We start from the raw sequence: 15,826 nt of genomic DNA, 5'->3' as shown, positions 1-15,826 counted from the left end.
GTTGTACATGATGATAGTAGTCTTTTCATGACATTTTCAAGCATGATATTACTTTACTTTTAATATGCTCTTCAAAAATCTCTCCTCTGTTGGAGGAACAAACTCTAAGCCTGGTAACAATTAAAACAAAACATGGCTTAAGCCCTATTTATTTTATTACTAGCACCTGGAAAGCTAGAGGAGGAGGGTGTGGATTCAACCCTGGCTATATAATAGAACCACGTCTCGACAAACTTAGATGTCTGTGTGTCCCACTATCAGTACATTTCGGCCCCATTTTATTACAGATAATTAGGAGATGTAATTTTCTTGCTTTTGATGTTTGTCAGCGTCAGGTGGTTAAACTTCAGTAAATTAACAGAGATGGGTATCATGTCCAAAATTGCCAAAAGAAATAGATTTACTAATACTGTTTGTGCATTTGGTTTTTCTTGCAATGTGCTCAAACATATTTAGCCTTGGCTGAGAACACCATATATGGTAAGAAGAAGCTGGAGTTGTTTTGTTTAGTTTCATACCAATGGCAGCATTTAGGCTACATACAACATTAGACTTTCAAAGTATCTGAGAGGCTAAAAGGGTAATTTCCTCCTTGACCTGTGAAGAAACAGCCTATGGATATATTTAAGGCGGAGCAGTGTGTTTAGAAGCAGCCAGAGTGAGCAGGTGTGTCAGCCGTCAGAGGCTCTATGGTCTTTGAGACAGTCTCATGTAACAACTCTAAGTGATGGGCTACATGCAGCCCTTTCAGACCAGCCAGCAGCACAACCAAGACTAAGAAACTGCTTTCCTCTTTGCTCCCAGAATGAAGGCATTGCATATGGACAGAACAGCCGCAACATGAAACACTCGGGTATTTGACCTTTATTTGAATTATGTCCTGAAGTTTGTACAAAAAGTTACAGTAGTTACTCCTTACTTGATTTAAAGAACCTAACTTGTGATGTACCAGTGTTTTCAAGTCATAGAAAACTCTGACATCGCTTTAGTTCTTAAGCTATTGTGATTGGTATATTAGTAAACAAACAGCTACTGGCTCTCTGTGTTCCTGTGCGCTTGCAAATTGTTGGAGAAGTAATACTTGAAAGTTGTTAATACATTATATTCAGCAAGTTGAATGTTTACGGTTAAATACTGGTTATGACATGTCCAGTGGTAGGACAGGCCCCCACTTGTTGAAAGTATTTGTATTTCATTCTTTTGTTTGACAATGCTGAATTATAGTTCAGAGTGACATTTGTCCTTGTGAAAATAAGTGCTAGTCTAGAAAGTTAGAGCAGGTTCGCTGCAAAGCCAATAGAAAATCAGAGGTAAAGGTGGAATATTTTCAGTACATACTGTCCTTCTGCTTCCATCCTTGGGCTTTTGAGGAACTTCTGATATAATTCATTATAAGCAAAGAAATATTTATCTCATGTGGTAAGATTTCATTTGACAAAAATGAGTATTCTGTGATAAACATTGAGCGGAAAAGAAAAGCTTGGAGAATAAATACACTAGTAAATACGTGCAGAACATTTTTAGTAAGCATGTTTATTATTGTGCTTAGACTAGTACTAAATGATACAGACATGAAGGCTGCCATGGCGGTCACAGCCCACATCACATAGACTAGCAACAGCTTTCCAACACATTATAAAATCAGTACTGTACTAAGTAAAAGTGACTGCTAAGCAGTATGCAAGCACAGCAGGAAACCTTGTTGAGGGTCTGAGAGATGTCCCCAGCAGGATACCTAGATCTCATTCAGAGAGTCAGGCAAGCAGATGCGTTTTTTCAGTTAGGTGAAGCTGTGTGTTCGCAGTGAGAGGAAGCATAGAAGTCAAGTGGCCTGGCCAGCAGTGAACAAAGCAAGTCAGGGCATTGTCAGAAAGACAGATGAATAAAAGAGATTCATCTAAGAATTGGGGGTTCTAGTATGAATAGAAGGATTGTTAAAGCTGTTATAACAAAGCAGTAGCACATTTAAAAGATCACGGGGTACAGGTAGAGAGTTAACTTTTTTAAAAATTGTATTTGGAAGGCCTTAGAAGTTAAGGATACATGTGAGTAATTAAGTAAAAATAACATTCAGAATTTATTTATGTTTGAAACACTTATCTTTGAGCTGTTTGGAGAGCTGTATATATTTGGTCGTCGGTGTAGGTGTAGTAATAGGCTGTGGTGTAATGCTGCATTTATATAGCCCCGACCAAATCAAATATGAGGATTTGAAAAATAAGTGCTGGTTGTCAGATATTACAACTGTAATCCTGTTTATTTTGCGTTGATCCAACTTGTGACAAATCAGAGGCTTTGCTAAGTAATAACATCTGTGTTCTGGTTTGTTCTTTCTTTATTGCTTGACCTTTCCTCCAGTACTGGGTTTGTAATTAAAAGAGAAATGTAATACAAGAGAAGAAAATGAAGCTCAGGGTGAACATAGATAGTTGAAACATAAAAGGACTTGGGAAGAAACAAAGGAAGTGTCCTTTCCCTCAATTGCCTTCTACACTATAAGCTATCTATATGTGTGTGTGTGTGTGTGTGTGTCAATACAAAGACTTGTATACCAGAAACAGATATAAAGAAAGGACTCTGAAGGCCTGCAGAGCCCAGCCGGAAACACATAGTAACAAGGAAGCCTGGTGCCATGGCCCTGAAATACTAGCTGCTCTAGAGGCTGAGGCAAGAGATAGTGAGCTCAAGGCCAGCCTGAGCAACTTAAGATCTTGTCTCAGTATCCACAGTACAGTAAGAGAGTGGGAGTGGAGTTCACTCACAGTAGGTACTTTCCTCTCAGGCATCTCAGAGATGGCGAGGGGGGTGTCAGAACAATAAATTCAGTGATACTAGAAAGTTTCCACGTTCATCTTGAGAGTTGGGGTAGACTACCAACCTAGACAGCATTCAGATTGTACAGATGTTATGACTCAGAAAACAGAGGTTGAAATAATTGAGATAAAAAATTGAGTAATATAATTTACTTGAAAGAACTAAACTAGAGTAGAATGTGCTTATTTTGGTGTTTTGGCCAGATGACATAATACAGTCATAATTTGCATTATCTGTATGAAGCCAGCAAGCTGAGGCTTTCATAGTTACAAAGTCTATTTAACTTAATGCAACTGAGTGGCATGCCAGCTCTCCAAAAACTCGATTTCCATTAATAGTGAAACTCATCAATGGATTTTTAAAACCTTACACGCAAGCACTTTGTCATATAGCACTTTGTCATTTGACAAATACATTCCTGCATGAAAAGATATATGTGGTTATATATATGACTCACATGATTATATATGTATGTGAGACATTGCATATATGAAGTGTTAGTTAATAAAGTAACATGACATTCCCTCTGAGGTCAAATTATATGACAGCATCAATTTAAAATTATCCCATCCTAAGGTAAAATATTGTGGGAAAATATATTTCTACCATCTTTTTAATTTTGTTATCGGGAATTAATTCAAAATAAAGAATTTGAGGACTTTGATGCTGTTTTTATTTGTTCATAAAAGAAAATTGGATTGTTTCTATATTAAGAATTTCAAAAGAACACACCCAGAGTTTACATAAAGTTTGTTTCCAGTGGGCTTTACTAGTCAGTACCACCCTTCCTAACCACTGCTACTAGCCATACAGCAGGTTTAAAGTTGCACCATTAAAGGTAAGGTCTTGGCTGCACTAAGTACAGTTGTTCTTGTGGTACCCATGAGGTATTGGTACCAAAACCCACAGGGACACACGAGTTTTATGCTAGTGGCTTACGGTTATCACATAATCTATGTCTCCTGCACATTTTAAACCATCTCTAGGCTGCTTAAAACATCACCTTTATAGTGTACTGGCTAAAGACTTATGACCAAAATTTTTCCTTCAGTATGACTATAATTTTTTCCCAGCTATTTTCCTACCTGCAGTTGATTGGAGTCCCTGGAGACTACCTCTTTTAAATTGGTTTTTTTGTCTGCACACTATCTGAGTTTTTACCTACTCAAGGTAATTCGCAGGTGCCTGCGATGAGTAGACAGTCCATAATTTCTACCACTCAAGTAAAAAAAGAGAAAACAGGTAGTTTGCTGTGGCTAAAACTAGTACAGACTTTGCACCAACAAGTATTTTTATTTATTAGTTACTAAAAGTTTGGGAAATGAATAACTTGAGTGTTTTACAGTACCTAGTACGAGAGACCACTTATATTTTTCTATATATGTGATAGTAAATCAATTTGTTTCACTCTTCATTTTAACATTTTAAGTATGTATGTGGTTTCTTTTACTTTAAAATATTTTTTTGTTTCTTGCAGTGTTTAAGCAACACGCCTCCACTTACTGAATACTTCCTAAATGATAAATACCAAGAAGAACTGAATTTTGACAATCCCTTAGGAATGAGAGGTGAAATCGCCAAATCGTACGCTGAGCTAATCAAGCAAATGTGGTCTGGGAAGTTTAGCTACGTCACTCCAAGAGCATTTAAGGTTAGTGTGGTAAACTTAGGGGTTTTGTTTTCTTAATGTCTAGAAATAGTCTGGAGAGATGTGGCTTGGAGGTTGTAAGTTCCAGAAAAACCCCTTCCAGACTTTGGTTCCCAGCACTCACATCAGATGGCTCAGGAAAGCCTCTGTAACTCAAGGTGGAGCGGATCTGATACCCCCTTCTGATTTCCACTGCATGTGCAAACACACACATGTATACACATAATTAAAACTAAATCTTTGTTATGAACAAGGCTATCAGTCAAGGGAAGGAATAATAAAGGGAACAAAACAAAAGCCCCTGATGGCGTTTAAAATGGTTTAGAATATCTTTGGAAACCCTACATGAATATATTATTTGTAGTAAAGAACTTCATTTGGACAGGCCACTACATCTAAGTAATCTAGTTTAATCCTTGTGGTTATTGTAGACTATAAAAAACAAGCAAATGGAATGAAAGTAATTTGCAAAACACTCATCAAGTAGTCATGAATGATAATTTCCATGTTGTTTTTACACTTAGATATTTGTATGTATAAGGTAGTTACTCAGATCTTAACACTTAGTGAGAAGTTATTATAAGCCATAGTCTTTACAGGTAAGTGGCATGCCTAGGACATCTACTAGAAAATATTTTAGTTTTGTTTATTTGGTTTTTGGAGACAGGGTTTCTCTGTGTAGCCTTGGCTGTCTTGGACTCACTTTGTAGACGAGGCTGGCCTGAAACTCACAGAGATCTGCCTACCTCTGCCTCCTGAGTGCTGGGATTACAGGCGTGCATCACCACACCTGGCCTGAAAAATATCTTGTTAATAATCATCTATGAGTTCTTTTAAAAAAAAATCAAGTCAGAAGTGAAGAGATGGCGCCACAGTTAACAGCACCAGCCACTCTCCAGGGGCCCGGGCTCAGCCCAGCGCCCACGTGGTAGCTCCTCACCGACCAGCTGTAGCTCCAGTTCCAGGGTGCTGCATGCACAGCTTGCAGAGACAGTGCAGGCGAAACACCCATGTATAAAATGAGACTTCAAACCTTAAATATATGGTTGAAAAATAAGTCACCCCATATATATGTGTGCAAACACAAAATAAATGTAATTAAGAACAAATTCAAGTAAAAAAAAAAGAGCAACTGAAAAAAAATCAGACTGTTGTTGCATTTATTATTTTACCTTCTAAGCTTTGGGCAGACTTGGCAGACCAACTCTCAACAGCTTCACTTTGCTAGATTTTTTTCTCTTTAAAATTTCAGTACATAATATACATTAATATCAGGCCTTTTTCATTCTTTCTGTGATTCAAATTATATTTTTTTTAAAGTCTTACTTAAAAATTCTTAGTACTATAAGGACTAAGAAAAATGTAGAGGAACTATAATTTGCCTATTGACCATCAGATTTGTCCTCTTGTTTACAGTGGCTATATAAGAAATTGTAGTTTTTCTTTAGTAACTCCGTAAATTGCTACTCATCTTTAAGTCTCCAGTGTTTCACAATGTCGTGTGTAAAATTTTACCATATTTTTTTCTTTCTTTCATCATGTCAGTGTTTTTGAAACTTAGAAAGTTATTTCAAAATGCTTTTAGATATATATGTACATAAGTCAGTATATATGTACATCCTGTATTAATATAGCAAGGATGAGAACATGTCTCTTGTTGTCGGCCAGTCACTATAGGAAGACCTATAGCTAAATAATGCCGAAACAGTGAAATGCAGATTAATAACAAGTCAGTCTCAGACCAAACAATGGTGAATACATACAAAGGTTTTTTTTACATGTATGTACATGTATTTTTCTTTATCTTGCAGTGGATTATTGCTTTGTCACCTGTGCAAATCTCAAATCTCTGTACTCCAGCAGTCCCTGTGTCCGCCCCTATGTTCTGGGAGCACAGGCTTGTCCTGTGCCCAGCTCTGTTTTCAGAGAGGCTATGTGTTCTGTTTTGGTACAGATACGACTTTCTGGAAATTGAAAACAAACAAACTACACACACACACACACACACACACACACACACACACACACACACACACGCAGCATATTGGATTTTTCCTATCCTGTATAAACAGTCAATTTGATTCTTCACAAAGGTTATCACAAATTAAGAAATACAGAACCACATTTCTAGGGAAAATGCAAGGTTTGATTCCACCAAGCCTTTGATCACATTTTCATCAATTAGTCACTGCATTCTTCGTTTTGTGTGTTTGAAAACTTATTTTATATGATTGACACTGATGTCACAACCAACCCTATAACTCATTTCTTAGCAAAATTTATCTAATTGTATTTTCCCCATAAAGTACATGATTACCCCCTATGTTTATGAACTAGACAAAACCTTGGCGCTCTGCTTGGGAATCGTTTCAAACACTAAATAACCTACCAGGAAAGCACAAAAGTACAAAGAAGATAACACTAAAAAAAATTACAAAATGATGCCAAAACTGAAAGGCAATATATATAACCTTCTTCCTCAGAGGGCAATGTATGTATCAGGTAGCAAGTTTTTCAGTGGAACATATCTTCAAATGATTTAAAATGTATCAGTTTGACCTGAGGCATATAAGTAGTTTTTAATAAATAGGTAAATTCTCAGATGTAGATACATGAATAATTAGAACAATTGTGTGCTTTTTAAGGAATCCTGTCTCTAGCTGGCTTTGTGGGTTTGCTTGTCTTACAGACACAGGTAGGACGTTTTGCACCTCAGTTTTCTGGATATCAACAGCAAGACTGCCAAGAACTATTAGCTTTCCTATTGGATGGATTACATGAAGATTTGAATAGAATTAGGAAAAAACCATATATACAATTAAAAGATGCTGATGGGAGGCCAGATAAGGTAAATGATTGAATTTCACACTCTTATTGTCATTGTTACAATTTTCTAATACCTCTTAGTAACTTGTGTTTATATTCCTTACAGGTGGTTGCTGAAGAAGCCTGGGAAAATCATTTAAAAAGAAATGATTCTATCATAGTAGATATATTTCATGGCCTTTTCAAATCTACTTTAGTGTGTCCTGAGTGTGCTAAGATCTCAGTAACCTTTGACCCTTTTTGCTACTTGACACTTCCATTACCTATGAAAAAAGAACGTAGCTTGGAAGTTTATTTAGTTAGAATGGATCCCCTTGCTAAACCTATGCAAGTAAGTAATTTCTTCTTTGTACTGTTATTTTTATTTAGTGACAGGACTATTTTAACATTTGTTGGTTTCTCCAGCACAATTCAATAATAAAGTTTGTTGTGTAATAGATTTTTTTAAGCTGCGTACTCTAGAAATTACACCTGTTTAGAATTTTTGAAGGATGTCCTAGAAAAATTAATTTCTTCATCACATCAAAGACAACCAAGATGTTTTTGTTTTTACAATTTGGGATGATTGTTTGCTTATGAAGATTAATAGATAGCAGTATTATTGTCTATATTTTTCTATCAAGTTTTTAAACTTATTTATTTTGTATGTATGGGTATATTTCCTGAATATATGTTTGTGTGACACCTATGTTCTTGGTACCTATGGAGGCCAGAAGAGAGCATTTGATCCTCCTGGGCCGGGGGTTATAGGTGCTTGTGAGTCACCATGGGAGTGCTAGGAATGGGACCCTAGCTCCTATAGAGGAGCATTTTTGTGTTGTAGTTTTTTTCTTGGTCACTTCTAGAAGTAAAGCTACTATTATATTTTTAATTCATGGTGTGATCATGTATTTAAATAGCAGTACTCTTCAGGCATTTCAACAACTTTGATGAGAAATTAAAAATATGTAGTTCAGGGCCAACAAGATATCTCAGCAAGGTAAAGCCATTGCTGCCAGGCCTGACAGAATTCAACCCCAGGACTCATGCAGTAGCAGGAAGGAACCTACTCTCACAGGTTGCCCTCTGACTATCACACTCACAGTGTGGCATGCACACATATACAACTAACACATTGTTAGTAATAACGTGTTTAAATGATGTTCTAGTCTTTAATACTTTAAAGTATTATGTTCTGCTTATTATTCTATGCAAAATCTGTGTGGTGCACATTAATGTCAGTTGTTGGCCTGATTCCATTGTCCAGTGCTATCACTGGATTCCATAATGTTTTGTGAGAAAATGCTACATTTTCTGTTTTTAAATCATTCATTCCTTTCACATTTGACCCCCTTGTAGTGAAATGGGCTCTGTTTTGTTCCTCTGAACTCTGTTGTAGCACTTACAGATTTTGTTTTGACCTTTATTTTTCTTTCTCAGCTACAGAGCATTGTAGGCAGAGAGGTTACACTTCCAGGGCTGGGATGCGGAGACATTAATGCAAGAGTTTGTCTAGATTTGTATTACTCAGTGTTTCCCGAAACAAAGCAGATTTGTTCTGATTCTAGAAGATTATTTTCTATAAATTCTTAGGTTAGGGTTCTGACCAGACATCAGACTTGTAGGTGTGGCATAGAAATTAAGTATGTGTGGACAAAATACCATTCAACCTCAAATGTTGGATTGTATTCTACTTTTAGTAAGAACAGTGTTTGTGTGATGTTCTTAAGATGATCAAGTCCTTCACTGAAAGTGAAGAAAGACGTGAGGCAAGCCTGCACCTGTGCTCAGGGTTACACTGTTGGGCTGCATGGCAAAATCTAGATGGGACAGTCAGTGATCGTTCAGTTACATGCTAGACTGGAGAGACACTGAGTTAGAGGTTAAGCCATGGGCTCCAGAAAGGTGAGGGGGTGTTAGGGGAGCGGGAAGGGACTATGTTAGGGGTTGGGGGTTTAGTTTTTGTTTTTAAAGACTTGTGTATATTTCAGCACTTAACCACATTAAAGTAAGTGGAGAAGGGATAATTGCTGGGGGTGGGTGTCAAAGGAAGCAGATGGCAGAACTCAGACCTGAGTGCTAGGACCAGGTGTGCATGGGCAGAAAGGCATGTCTGCCCATAGTCTCAGAAATGGGAGCAAACAACCTCTAGATTCAAACCAGACCTCCCCCCCATCAAAGTAGCTTCTGTTTTCTAGGTGAAGTTAGTGTTCTTCAGGTAGTGAAATGAGAAAAGTAAAAAGTGGTGAAGATCTCAGATAGTTTGTGTACACTGAACAAGCAAATAAAACACAGAATTGTTCCTGAGCACTGGAGAGAAGAGTGTTGAATTAGACTGTCATTTGTAGCACACCAATGCTAACGTTGTGAAATGTTCTCCAGCATATACAAACAGCTATGAGAAAGTTCATGTCTTTCTTAGTTACTGTCACTTAGTGCTGTGACAAGGCACCATGACCATGGCAGTTCACTTAAAGGAAATCATTTAATTGAGGCTGGCTTACCGTTTCAGCCCATTGTTACTGTGGTGGAAAACATGGTGTCATGCAGGCAGGCACGATGCTGCAGACGTACCTGAGAGCTGCACATCTGCATCCACATCCACGCCCACGTCCACATCCACAGGCAGCAGGAAGAGGAAGCCACTGGCCTGGCTGAGCTTTTGAAACACCAGAGCCCACCTCTGATGACAATCTTCCTTCTTCAAGGGCACACCTCCTTAATCTTTTCAAATAGTGCCACTCTCTGTTGACAAAGCATTCAAACATAGGAGCCTATGGGGGCCGTTTTTATTCAGACCATCACAGTTCAGCAAAAATAGAGCTGAGAGGAAAAGACACTACAGTTTTGTAGCAGGGTTGGTAAAGTAATAAGAAAGTAGGGTTTGGCTCAAAGGACATCAAGACATTAGAGAGAAAACCATCCTATGGACTAGAATCTCTACACAAACCAAGAATGGGCAAGAAGTGACCTATTAGAGTTCAAGATTCCAGAAGTGGAACCATTTCAGTGATGACAGGAAGTGTGCTGTAGGTATAGGTCTGCGAATCAGAGAACCAAGGGAGAGTACAACCAGCCGAAGCCATCATGGTGGGCGTTATTGCCCAGGTACCCACAGGATTAGAGCAGTGCGCTGAGCCACTTGACTGTAGGAGCAAGCACAAGCTCAGTCCTAACTATTCATTGTTTTTTCAGTATAATAAATTGACTACAATTTTTTGTTTGTTTTTTAGTACAAAGTTATTGTGCCCAAAATTGGAAATATACTAGATCTTTGTACAGCATTGTCTGCTTTGTCAGGAGTACCTGCAGATAAGGTGAGGTGTTTCTTCTATTGAAGTATGTGAACTGGTCTTTAGTTTCTCAGTATTTTAAAACCAGCTTAATAGGCATCTATTTCCTTCTAGATGATCGTTACTGACATATACAACCACAGATTTCACAGGATATTTGCCGTCGATGAGAACCTCAGCAGTATTATGGAGCGGGATGACATTTACGTGTAAGCGTGGTGTCCAGTCACAGTCTGTTGGGGGAATCTGAAGAGCTGGCATGGAATTTAGACTCTGTGGTCTTTCCTGCCCTTGTAGGTTTGAAATTAACATCAACAGGACAGAAGACACAGAGCATGTGGTTATTCCTGTTTGTCTGAGAGAGAAGTTCAGACACTCGAGCTATACTCACCACACTGGCTCCTCACTGTTTGGTCAGCCGTTCCTTATGGCTGTCCCACGAAACAACACTGAGGATAAACTCTATAACCTCCTACTCCTGAGAATGTGGTAAGTGCCACATAAGTATAGTTACAAAGAACAAACATGATAGAATAAACTATAAGGTAGCTCAGGAAAGCATTGTGTAAGGCGCTACCGATGTTAATCAAGTCTCTCATTCAGCTTCGTTTGGACAGATGGCAATGAGGCATAGTGGTGATGCACACCGTAGGCCCAGGTCTGACCCACTGCGTGAACTGGACTTGGGCACTTTTGATGTGGACTTAGGACAATCAAGAATTCCAATCTTGCTTTTACATAGCAAATTTGAAGCCAGCCTGGGCTACATGAGAGAGTGCCTTAAAACCCCCAAAATAAATAATAAAGTAAAAATAAAATTATAATCTGATGCATTGACTTGGTCATGTAACATACATTACTGAGGTTATTTCAAATGCAGAAACATCAACTCTTAGCTGTTTTACACCAGAAGTTTATAGTTGGAAGGAAGTTTTACCTGATGAGTAACTAATATAAGTACAAACTGGAAGCCATAGTAAATGTCAAATGGCCCTTTTTTAAAATGCGTGCAGCTAGACCAAGACCTCATAGCAGCCATTGCATTTGAAAGGATAAGCTTTTGTGACAGACGGTGAGACAGTGTTCCTCCTCCACACTGTCTTTTCATAAACCTTCCTGGGAATAAGGTAATGGCAACTATCATTAGACACTTTTTTCTTATCCTTTATAGCTGACGTTTTGTGTTATTTTCTATTTACGAAATCATATTTCTGACCCATGTGTGATGATAACAGTGCACAAACGTAAGTGTCCTTCCTGGCAACCATGCACAGCATCTACATGGGGACCATTCATTAAGCTCTTGCTTTAAGTTGAGAAACATTGTGCTGCACTTTTAACCCATAAAACATGGAAAACCCAAGCTGAAGAGACAATTGAGTAGGTAAGGTAAGGACAATTGCCACCAAGGCCAGCAACCTGAACTCAGTCCCTGATGCCCACGTGGTAGAAGGGCAGAACCAGTTGCTGCTATAGGTTGTCCTTAGACTTCTGTCTCCAAACACGTGATGTGCATACACACACATTTAAATTAAAAAGAATAAAAAAGAGCATGCAGCCTGGTCGGAGGCACACACTTTTAATCCCAGAACAGAGTAGGACAAAGTCAGGAGAACTGTGTGTTCAGTGCCAGCCTGGTGTACATAGAGAGTTCCAAGCCAGCTGCAGATAAACAGTGAGACCCTGTCTCAAAAACAACAAAACCCTAGAAGTATAAAGGAGTGGGGGTGGGGGACCGACAAGTAATCACCTTTTTTATATTAAAAACTATGCAAATGTAAATTATTTCTCAGCTTTACTTATAGTGTGAAGTCTTGAGTTTGAAGTAAAATGGTTTGTTTTCTTAAGTCAGGTGGAAACTTAAGTTAACAACAAGCTTGTTACCTCATGTTATTGCAGCCGCTATGTCAAGATGTCTACTGAAACGGAGGAAAATGACGGACCCCTGCGTTGCTGTGAGGACCAGAATATTAATGGGAATGGTCCAAATGGCATACACGAAGAAGGGTCACCAAGTAAGGCTTTACTGTGTTCTAAGCACTTCTGATCTAGACAGTATTGACAGTAGGCGGATTAGTAAAATAGAGCACAGGAGTAGACAGAAACTGATAATTTTGAAGTGTAATACAGGTTTTATTTAAAGATCTCTATTTAAACACTAAGGTGAAATGGAAACAGATGAACCAGATGATGAGTCCAGCCAGGATCAGGAACTTCCCTCAGAGAATGAAAACAGTCAGTCTGAAGATTCAGTTGGAGGAGATAATGATTCTGAAAATGGATTGTGTACTGAAGAAACTTGCAAAGGGCAACTCACGGGACACAAGAAGCGACTGTTTACATTCCAGTTCAACAATTTAGGCAACACTGACATCAACTACATCAAAGACGACACCAGGCATATAAGATTTGATGACAGGCAGCTCCGGCTAGATGGTGAGTATCTGTGAGAAATAGCTTGAACCCTGAACTTGTAAGTAAAGTAGTTTTTAGGTGATGGCCATGAAATTTAGACTTGTCATGAAAAAAAAAAAACATCTATAATAAGTAATAATCCAAAGCCTTAATGTCCTCCTATAGTGACAAGTCTTTGCTAAAATGGGGTGAGTTTATGTATGCTTAAGCTCTGTATCACTTTTTAACTCTCAAATTATTTCAGTGATTTGGAAACAGCTCTTTACCCTGATCCCCTAGTGCAAGTAGGTATATATGTATGCATTGAGATACACTTAACACTAAAAGCTTATGACATTTTTAATGAAAACAAAATATTTTTTTCCACCTTAGAAAGATCTTTTCTGGCTTTGGACTGGGATCCTGATTTAAAAAAGAGATATTTTGATGAGAATGCTGCTGAGGTGAGCCCTCACTCACTGCTTCTTAGCTTTTCTTCTACTTGATGTGACTACGAGACTCGCTCAAACTCTTCCCGCTAGCTTGTACAAATACATTGATTTAGATGAAAAACAGTGTGAACCTTTTTACTCCTTAAGAGTTAGTTTGAACATGCTTTCTAAAACTTGCTCTGTATACCTCTCAGCCGAAATGAGCTGTTTGATGCTTCTGAAAGTTTGAGTTCTCATTAGACTTGATAAGATGTGTCACTAAGAAGACTTTCATTTCATTTGTTCTCTTAACTCAAGAAATATTTCTCTTTAGGATTTTGAAAAACATGAAAGCGTGGAATATAAACCTCCAAAAAAGCCCTTTGTGAAATTAAAAGACTGCATTGAGCTTTTTACAACAAAAGAAAAACTAGGTGCTGAAGACCCCTGGTAAGAAGCGACTGTGACTGGGTCTTTCCTTTAAGGGTTTGTTCTGATCGTGGTGGCAGAATATTAACTAAGTTTTCTTGACATTTTAGTAAGATTTTTATATAAGTTCTAGTCTAAAGAGGGTGCTCATATCTTTTTTAGAGCATTACAGCGGTAACCTTTATTCTCATGACTATATTTTCTTTTCTCTGATAAACCACTTTCATCATTCTTTGAATATTTACTTATCTATTTATAATGTTTAAGCTTATCTGAAAAAGTACAAGATTAAAATAATGGAGAATTGCTTCTGTGTTCACCTATGTTAGGTGTGCAGTAATTACTCTGGTAAAATGTACAGCTTCCCAAACAATGATTTTTGATTTGTAGTTTCATTAATGCAAATGATGTCTGTACCTCTGTCAAGCTTTATAATTTCCTTCTTTCTAGGTACTGTCCAAATTGTAAAGAACATCAGCAAGCCACAAAGAAGTTAGACTTGTGGTCCCTGCCTCCAGTGCTCGTGGTGCATCTCAAGCGATTTTCATACAGTCGGTACATGAGGGACAAGTTAGACACTTTAGTTGATTTTCCCATCAAGTAAGTTTAAACTACTCAGTAAGCAACAGCCTGTCTTTTTTCAAATGTTTTTGATTTTCTTATTGAAATTTAGTAAATATCAGGTAGATAGAATTAGACCAGTTTAAACCTTGAGGTTTTGATTTATTCTAGTAACTTGTTAGAATTAGTATTTCACAGTTTTATTAGAGATTTTCCATGGAGGAAAAAAAAACTGCTTTTTTTTTTTTTCTTAAGATACAGTGTAACTGAGTCTACATATTACATTGCCTTAGGTAATGGTGCCATTTATAATTCTAAAATACTTTGTGGGCTTAATGGTTCTATATTTTTCTAATTATTTTATAATTTTCCACTAGTCACTCCTAAATATGCTTTTCTAGGGGGCGGGGGACTGATACAAATGTATAAGGGAATGCTTAGAATAGAATGCAGGTGCTGTTCCCGCTGTTTCCTCATTACATGGTTTGACATCGTGTGTAAAGAGATAAATCTGAGGGCAGAAGTTTAAATAATTAAAGAGGTCTGAGGGCAACATCTTTGTGGGGTATTTGGTTTTTAGTTTTTACTACACAAAATTGGAAATTGAGAAAGTCAAAGCATTGTATTTTCATTTAATTAGTCAACAAAAAGAGCTTTACGTAGTATTACACAGCAAAGAACAGGCTACTCTGCCCTGTGTAAGAGGACATGACAGAATATTTTCATACTCTGCCAAATTTTACTTGAAGTAGTAGACATGCTAAAGACAGATACATTTACAAAGGCAGTTGGAAGGACACAGATAATGTGAAATTGAAGGTAGTTATTGGGCTCATTTAATGAATATTTATAGACTGAAAACATTTTTGCGGTGGTTGAGCATAGAAGGGTCAGAGCTGAGCGTATTAGTGTGTACCTCTAACCCCAGTCCTGGAAGCAGTAGGGTCATGATTGTGTTCAAGGTAACCTGTGTCTAAAATCAAACAAGGCATTTTTCTCTTAAAAGATTGGGCCATAAAGTTTTCGAGAGTGTACCATTTTAATGATGTAAATATTGGAAAGCTAGATTCAGTAGCACTGTATTTAAAACTGAGAACCGGGGCTGGAGAGATGGCTTAGAGGTTAAGAGTACTGGCTGCTCATTCAGAGGTCCTGAGTTCAATTCCCAGCAGCCACATGGTGGCTCATAGCCATCTATAATGTGATCTAATGCCCTTTTCTGTCATGCAGGCAAGCACTGTATACATAATAAATAAATAAATCTTGAAAAAATATTTTTAAAAAATAAATAAAACTGAGAACCATTATTACTTTTTAATGGTGCAAACTTAAGAATGATGCTTAGAAGAGTTTTGTTCCAGATTTATGCACAATAGATTGTGAACAGTCTGTTGCATTCAAAAGATGCTACCCTTTCTAGTATGTAAGTCATGCAAACCAGGAAAGCATGG

At 37.7% G+C, this 15,826-nt stretch overlaps 1 protein-coding gene across 4 annotated transcripts in view; it reads left to right on the top strand.

Annotated features, from left to right (window-relative positions):
- Nucleotides 1-15,826, top strand: part of USP15 (ubiquitin specific peptidase 15) — a 93,365-nt gene that overhangs the window by 68,433 nt on the left and 9,106 nt on the right. For all 4 annotated transcript variants that reach the window (XM_084760225.1, XM_084760224.1, XM_084760226.1 and 1 more), the window contains 11 exons: nt 4,292-4,465; nt 7,152-7,310; nt 7,395-7,619; nt 10,501-10,584; nt 10,675-10,769; nt 10,858-11,049; nt 12,460-12,575; nt 12,724-12,996; nt 13,348-13,418; nt 13,720-13,835; nt 14,265-14,414. In XM_084760225.1, coding sequence (XP_084616351.1) covers nt 4,292-4,465; nt 7,152-7,310; nt 7,395-7,619; nt 10,501-10,584; nt 10,675-10,769; nt 10,858-11,049; nt 12,460-12,575; nt 12,724-12,996; nt 13,348-13,418; nt 13,720-13,835; nt 14,265-14,414 — 1,655 coding nt within the window. The remainder of the gene's footprint in view (nt 1-4,291; nt 4,466-7,151; nt 7,311-7,394; nt 7,620-10,500; nt 10,585-10,674; nt 10,770-10,857; nt 11,050-12,459; nt 12,576-12,723; nt 12,997-13,347; nt 13,419-13,719; nt 13,836-14,264; nt 14,415-15,826) is intronic.

Source organism: Acomys minous (genome assembly GCF_964271855.1).
Source record: "Acomys minous genome assembly, chromosome: 15".
NCBI classification, from domain to species: Eukaryota; Metazoa; Chordata; class Mammalia; order Rodentia; family Muridae; genus Acomys; species Acomys minous.
Note: the sequence above shows the minus strand (reverse complement) of the source record. Positions and strands in the feature narration are given on the sequence as shown.